The following is a 7,936-nucleotide window of genomic DNA, read 5'->3' as shown; positions in this document are numbered from 1 at the left end:
TGCTTTAAAAAACATTTCCAGCTCTGAGATTTCTTTAATGGGACACCTCTCTTTTTACTCCTTTCCCCTTTCCCCTTTCCCCTTTTCTTTAAAACTGTGCTGTGCAGTACCTTTCAGAAAACGTGACCCTGGTAACCGAAATCTCTTAAGTGTCTCACACAAGGTATTTGCTATGTGCTGCTGTGAACAATTGCAGAATTACCTTCTGTTGTAACATAGTATGTGTAGTGTCTTGTAGGAAAGAGCTTGAGTTGTAACAGGTACTAACCACAGTTCTTATCAAGTTGACTTTTTGACAGAGTACTGGCCAGATATCACTGCAAAGTACAGAAGGGGCTTACCATGGAGGCTGTTGGACACAGCAGGGAGATCCTCAGGGTCCTTTAGGAAAAGCCTTGACAGGCACCATGAGGCCAAATCCATCAGCTAGTGACTCTGTTCATACCCAGGAGTGCTCCTGGGCCGAGGCCCAGTCAGTCAGACTGGGACTGTGAGACATAAGTGTGCCCAGCAGCTGAGAATGGTGCCCAAGGCATCGTGACATGAATGGCAGAGGCTCAGGAGCCTGCGGCTACCCCGAGTCCTCCAGGAAGAGTGTTACACAACCATGGTCTGAGCCTGCAGATTGCACCTCTTTGCTATGGTACCACATATAAAATCTCAGCCATGGCAACTCACCCATTTTCTGCTGCACTGCCTGTCAACAGCAGCAGGAGGGAGGCTACGTACCACCCGGACATGCTAAACAGGCAGACTATCCCAAATTATTGCATGTATTAGACAGTTGTCATGAAAGATCAAGGATGGTTTCAGTCTTGGATATGTGTGAAAATAAATGATGTCTGTGTAACTTCAGCATGAGAACCTGGGGCCTGATTAACAGCAGAGAGAAGTTCTCTTGGACTTTGACATATCCAAGACTATGGCCTTCCCCACAACCCCAGCAGGTTGTCAGGGTGACTGTCAGATTGAAGAACAGAACGCAAAGGCATCCTTAAAAAATGAAAGTGGTACTTTTGCTCTACCTCCAGAAGCCTGCCATCCAGCAGACATTTTTAAGGCAATTGGGCCTTTCAGCAGCCCGAGCTTGCCACCTGTAAGATATCTAGGCAGCCAGAATCTTCTACACAGAAGACGTTTCACCAGCTTGGAGGCCTTCATGATGGGCCTTGGGGTCTTTCAGGTGAGTCATTCCATCAACTTGGGAGGTGCTGGAGGAGTTCCTCCCCAGGAAAAATCTCTGAACTCTGAGACAACATGAAGGAGTAGGAGTGAAACACTGGTGAGCTGCTTTTCCTGCCTCCCAATCATCCTTAGCGGTGGGTTTAGCATGTGATATGACCACCAGACGTGATTCTGAGATAATGCTCTCAAACGTTAACCAATGAATGCCAAGGACTACTGTTCGTTTAGGATGCTGTCTTAGGAAGTCGTCCTCACTCCAAACTTCACAAAGTCCTTCCTGATGCATTTTAGCCTCTTTAGCCAGTTCTGCTCTTTTTATAGGTGCCCTTGCTCAGTTTGAGGGTCCACTCCATGCACAGATAACTGAAGCATAGCCATCTGCCAACTGTAGTGAATATATCCCTGTTAGACATTTTACGTGAACACCTTGAGCTGCCTCTAATTTCTGATGGTGTAGTCCAGCCTTTCCAGGGAAGCCTGACAATACATATTTTAATTTGGATATAAAACTGCCCTGTGCTGCAATAACTTTTTCTCCCCTGTGGTCTGTCACAGGGCTGAGGGCAAATAATTCTACTGAACAGGTAACCCCAGAAAGTGATAATCAGCTCTGAGTAGAGAGCCTCTATGCAACAGGTTCTCCCTCTGGTTCCAGATATTTCCGGGTAGCTTTTGACATTGTCTATTGCTGGATTTGCTGAGTGCCACGATAAAACTCTCCTCTGAATGTGACAGGAACAGCTTCATTGACCTGGAAAATTATGACCTGTTTCTTCTTTCACTTGGAAGATTAACCTTGAACTTCTGATGCCTGCCACCAGCAGCTAAGTCTCACTGTTCAGCAAGTTGTGGTGAGAAGCGTAAGTCATAGTGCTGAGTCTGCTTGATGCCTATGGCTATACAGAAACTGCAGAAGTTCTCCCATCTACGATCAGAGGTGTCCTTAGCTCACTTCGTGAGGAATGACGGCATTCTGAGACGGATTTCCCAGTCCTGGCCTCAGACTTCTCTGCAGTGAGCTTAATGTATGTCCAGGTAACACATCAGTTGGGCTCTGTGAGGATAAATCAGGCTATTGCTACAGGATGGCATTCAGGGTCATGGGTGAAATATAGAAAAATCAGCTCTGCTGTGAGTATTGGAGAATCCTACATTAAAGGGCTGTGCTGGTTTGAAGAAACAGCCTGACTGACTCCCAGTGAACGCAACCAAATATTTGGTTGTACAAGAAATATATGTACTTTTATTTTGAAGTGCTTCTTCTCCAGATATTTCCATATGAACAAAATCTGAAGAGTAGGACAAGATTTTATAACCATATTGCTGTATCAGTCCTGCAATAGCTGGTTTCCTGTTCTCTCCAATGTATTATGTCTGTCTCTTCCATGATGAGTTCCACTCAGGACTTGGTGTTCCCTAGGCAAGAGGTCATATTAATGTCATTGAGTCTCTTTCTGGAAGCCTCCAGGAAATAAGGCTTAAAAATTGTGAGGAAAAAATAAGGTGACCACCTTGCTCTTTAAAGACTTATGTCTGACCACTGTATTTGTTGATTGTTTCAAATGAGGACAGCTGAAAATATTTAAACATGTTTGAGCATGAAAGCAAAATTTGTTAAACTGTATCTGTCAGGTGCCAAATGTTCTTACAGGCACCTAAAATAGATGGGCCCTGCCTTAACAGAAGGATATGCTGAGGCAGCAAGTTCTTTAAAGAGTTACATTCAGTCGTGTTATTTCCCTTCTGTTATTTCCACCGATGACAGTGGGCCTCCTCTGAAAGCCTCACTGCTCACCTCTTGCCTGCTCATAAGGTTTAAGCCAAAAAGAAACATGCTTTCGTCTGGTCTAACTTCCTGACTAGATTTCACCCTGCTATTATGGATAGAATTTAGTAATTTGTATGTTATTAAAGTTTATCTTTCAAAAACAAACACTGTCCTGATCTGTAAACAAATCAGAGAATCTCCGCACGCCTTGGTTGTCTGCTCCTAAGGTTACTTGCTCTCTCAGCTAAAAATCTGTGCCTTTGCCTCTAAGTTGTCTGACTTCATCTTCGAAAATCAGTTCCTGTTATGCCTTTCTCATCTACAGAGCTTGTAAGTACCAGGCATTTTCCCTACATGAAAACACTTACTCACTATAATCACCTTACTGTAATATAAGTAGGACTGGATTTCAGTTTGGTTTCAGAATAGTATGACAGATTAAAAAAACATGTAGTTCAGTAAGCAGGAAGTTTGTCTTCCTGTGGATTCGTATCTCATAGTTAGATTCTCTGGTGTCTCGAGAGCACACATTAGTCAAAGGTTTTCCCTGCAGTGAACCCATTCATCATCATGATCATCATCCATGTGGATTCTCTGGTATAATAATACAGTTGAACACTTTAGGCTGTTTCTTCCCTCTCTGCCGAGTTACTTTCTTAGAACTTGTAGGAGGGGAAGGGATATAGAGACTGATAGATATATATATAGGTGATATGATCAGTTAAGTTCCATTTCCATAGGGAACCAGACAAAAAATCAATTCTATGCAAAGTAAGCACCGGCTTCTAAACCTCTGCAATGGAAAATGCCACTCCAGAAGGCTGCATTTGAACTGGCTTGTTTTCAAAATAATTTTTTGTTATCGTCATTGGGAAACCCACATACCAGGATCCCCACTAAGGCAATAGGTGTTGCAGTGGTAGAGCAGCTCCAAAATTCAAATCTTTCCTGTTGAAAATCAGTCAGCTGGTTTCTTGTAATTTGAGTTTAGGGACACCAGGGAGTTCTGTACCATATGGTACCAGAATATTTGTCTTCTGCCAAAAAATTTCTGTCTCCCCATCCTCGGCTTCAACCACATGGCCTTTTTTCCTTAACAGTCAATTACATCAGATATAACTGATATTCTTGGCACAGGAATTTATCCATCTCCTCAAAGCAGAGGATTGTTATGAGGTTTCTACAGGGGGCTACAGTATATCATGTACTTGTACTGTCAAGAGTCCCAACAGTGACAGGTGCCACCTGTTTAAAAACTGCTTGACTGTTTATGGATCTTGCTTCATGGAAAATACTGTCTCTAACCCATCTATCTAATGCACTTGTAACCTTTAACATTACAAAATCTGACTGTGTATTATGGGCAGTGCTCAAATAAGACTAGGCATTGTAATGTGAGATCAGTATGGTATGTAGACTGATTCCTTCAGCATCTGCTACAAAAAATACCTGAAGCAGGTATTCTACTTGTAATAGATAACTGAAGGGTTTTCTTCTCCATTTGCTACTAAATAAGAAAAATGTAGGACTGATGAGGACTAAACTCTGCCTTTGTCTAAACAGAACAGGAATAGGGGTGGCACTGTGTCTCTGCTGACAGTCAGTTTTAAAAATTTGGTCAAGTGGGTGCATGCTTCAGCCAAAGGAAGTGTGGTGTGAATGAAGCTGGAGAGGGCTTGGCTGTCCTCCAAGCCTAAAAGCTGAGTTATCAACACTTTGCAGAAGCTGTTGTGTGTGCTCCAACGTACATTGCTGCCTGCTTTTCCAGGCACAGTGATTTGTAAGGCAGGAGATATTTGGCAGCAAGTGCACACTATCTTACTGCCTTACCACCTTCTGAGTGCACTGGATTCAGAGGAAGCCTGAACTGCATGACATTTTGCAGGTGCAATGATCAGGAAGAGAGCATGGAAGAGATTTTGCAATAATTGTTAGTGATATCACTTTAATATTTAATGCGATTTCTCTGCATTTTTCTCCTACAGGAGAAACAAGGCAGTGGAAAATCTATTATTCTTATCATAGCATGGGTCTACAGACATGGGGGGTTAGAGAAATAACGACTGGCCTGGTAACGAAAATATCTGTGACAATAATAGTGCATGTAGATCTTGTGATGGCCATACTTGAAAACATTTTTCCCAATATATCTGAAGGGACTGCAAGTACAAATAAATTAATGGGAAAACATTTGAGACTGACCGTTCCACAATAAGAAACCCCAGTATTGTTGTTTTTTAAAAAAAATCAGGCAGCTCAAGACTGCAAAATATTTACTTACTGTATCACTTAAGGCATTTTTTGTCAAATATTTTGAGAGGTACTACCTATAAACTTTAATCTGAAAGCTAAGTATACTACCTCCCTTTCAAAAGAGAAGAAACTGAGGCATAGATCCTAAACTTGTCTACTTCCCTAGGAATGAGTTAGTAAGCAAGCCCAGAACAGAAATCACAGATTGTCATACTAGAATTCTTGCTTAGAGACAATTACAATTCTTTGGAGTTTGATGAATTTAGGATTTAAGGTTACTCAGGAATTTCACTTTCGAAGTTTTTTTTTTTACCTCAAAAAATTGGTCTCTTAATCAGTTTAAATAGTGGTCTTACAGATCAGTTCAAGCACTTTCTGTTCTTAAGCTAAATGAATACTATTTTGACATTAGCATAAAGACATATATAATAGATAGGGCTGTTAAATTTAATTTCAAGAAACAGAGCTAAGTAATTATATACTTTCAAAATGTCCAGCCATGTATTGTATTTAAATATTCCTTCACAGAATATAAGGAATGGATAAAGCAAATCTGGAGTTAGCTGTTCATATACAGTTAGTTATTCATATACTCCCCTCTCTGAATGAAAAAAGTCTTTTCTACTCTCCTCAGTCTCCTCCTCATTATTTGCCATGCTGTTAACTTCTTGGTTTTTTCAATACTTCATGTAAAAACTTAACATGCTGCTGAATTTATTTCATGCAGGTTTATGTTTTTCTCATTTTAATGGTTTGTAATGCAAAACCATACAAGTACAGCTGCTGCAACAAACTGTCTTATTGAAGCTTGCCTGCTGCACACATTGCTTTTGGAGGCTTAACTTGGCTATGAATCCTAACATTACAAAACCCCCAAAGTAACATGGTCTTAAGCACTATAATTAATGCTTCTAAATTTTGTTTCTTTGCTGTCCTGTCCACAGCTGTGTTGTGCAGAATTTCTTCAATGAACATGTTCTTTGTTTCCCTTCCAAACCAAGAGAGGAAAAATACTAGGAAATGTTACCCCCTGGTACTTTTTAGACAGTGCCTCTGTCTAACATCCTAGCATTTTATATGTTTTTGTTAATCCTAGATACAAATTTTGACATTAAAGTCAGCAAAACTAGAAAATTAGGAAAAAACCAGTGTCATCTGTGTACAATAGTCCTGGGTAAATGTAACATTTCTGTGCATGGACCAGGTAAGAGAAGGTGAGGAAAAAAAACCCCAGTGTGCCTATAGACATGTAAGGACAAATGCAATTTAACATTAAAAAACCCAAACTACTTATGTGGTGAAAATGAATTAAAATAAAACACTCCTGTCTCAGTCACTCCAATATTTATAATTCCTCTTGCTGTCATATAAAAGCATTCTTAAGATCTCTTACGTTGCTAATATTAGATACTCATTTCCTCTGATTTTGCTAGAAGACTTTGGTACATTTCTGAGATCCTGGAATATGATTTTACATGGCTTTCACAGAATCATCTGGGTTGGAGAAGACCTTGAAGATCATCTAGTCTGATCTCTCTGAAGAAAAAGGACAAGATTTTTCTCTGATATTTTTCCAATTATTTTTATAAAGTGCATTTATTTTTCATTATTCATCCTCTTTCTGTGTTTGTTTTCAGTATTTTTCCTATTGAGATTCTTTTCTATTTCTGAACCTGTACTTTCAAGCAATTTTCTCCAACTGGCTAACCAAAAAAGTTGCTAGAAATATAATTTAGTTTGCTACAGTGTTTTACAACACTTTTTTGCTATTAATCTGTATAATTATACTGGGTTGGGTTCCCACAGGAAAGCATTAGCCATTTATTTTTACTTATTTCCATGTGCAAAAAAAGAGAAAATATCTAAGAGAAATATCAAATTATCTACCATATTATTTATCTTTAGCATTTAGTATTTTCTCAAATAACTAGGCTCTGGAATAAGGAAAAAGGTATCCTTTACAGCACAAATGACAAATGTCACCAAAAAAAAGAGACAAATTTGATGTAGAACTACAGAATAAATTTTTTGTGTGTGTGTGTGTGTGTGTGTTAAATTTTTGGAAATTATTACTGAAATTTGATGTAAAAAAAGCAGAATAAATTTTAGAAGGAATATTATACCTAGACTACTGAAAACTATTTGGTAGTTTTCAAAGACTTGAAGTCAGCACATGTACTTTCAAGACTAGTAATCCAAGAGTTGCTCCTCAACTAGAGACCAGAATTGAAAATACAGTACCTGACAAAAGGGGGCCCCATTTCAAACTTGATTTATATTTTCTGAATGATCAGTCTCTGGGTTCTTTTATATGGCCAGCATGAAAATCAGAAAGAAAGAAAATGGAGTGCCTACTGAAAATTTTAATGGCCCCTTTTAGAAATGCATTTTTTTCTCAAAATTACCCAGATTTTTAAAAAAGTAAGTAAAATCAAAAGTAAAACAACTGTGCTATTGGCTTTTGGAGCATGACATTTTGACATTTCTCTGATTCAAACCAACATTTTAAAAGAAAATTTCAAGATAGTCCCTAGGCAAAACACAGTATTGAAAACCTACTCTTATTTCTTTTGAAATATAAATAGAAAGACTCCCATTGATAAAAGTGGGAATGAACGATGACCTTTTGCTAATTTGAAAGTACAGTAGTTTGAAACGGAGATATTTGAAACCAGAAATGAAGCTTACAGCCTGAATAATATGTACTGTACTTTTTGTCATTTTTATTGC

General features: G+C 39.0%; 1 protein-coding gene across 1 annotated transcript in view; it reads left to right on the top strand.

Moving 5' to 3' along the window:
* The first annotated feature begins 922 nt into the window (after positions 1-922).
* Positions 923-7,936, top strand: part of NEK2 (NIMA related kinase 2) — a 15,003-nt gene continuing 7,989 nt past the window's right edge. Inside the window, exon 1 of the mRNA XM_026844628.1 lies at positions 923-1,183. Coding sequence (XP_026700429.1) covers positions 923-1,183 — 261 coding nt within the window. The remainder of the gene's footprint in view (positions 1,184-7,936) is intronic.

The sequence above is a fragment of the Athene cunicularia genome, assembly GCF_003259725.1.
Source record: "Athene cunicularia isolate RWA chromosome 3 unlocalized genomic scaffold, athCun1 chr3_part1, whole genome shotgun sequence".
Classification (NCBI taxonomy): Eukaryota; Metazoa; Chordata; class Aves; order Strigiformes; family Strigidae; genus Athene; species Athene cunicularia.
Note: the sequence above shows the minus strand (reverse complement) of the source record. Positions and strands in the feature narration are given on the sequence as shown.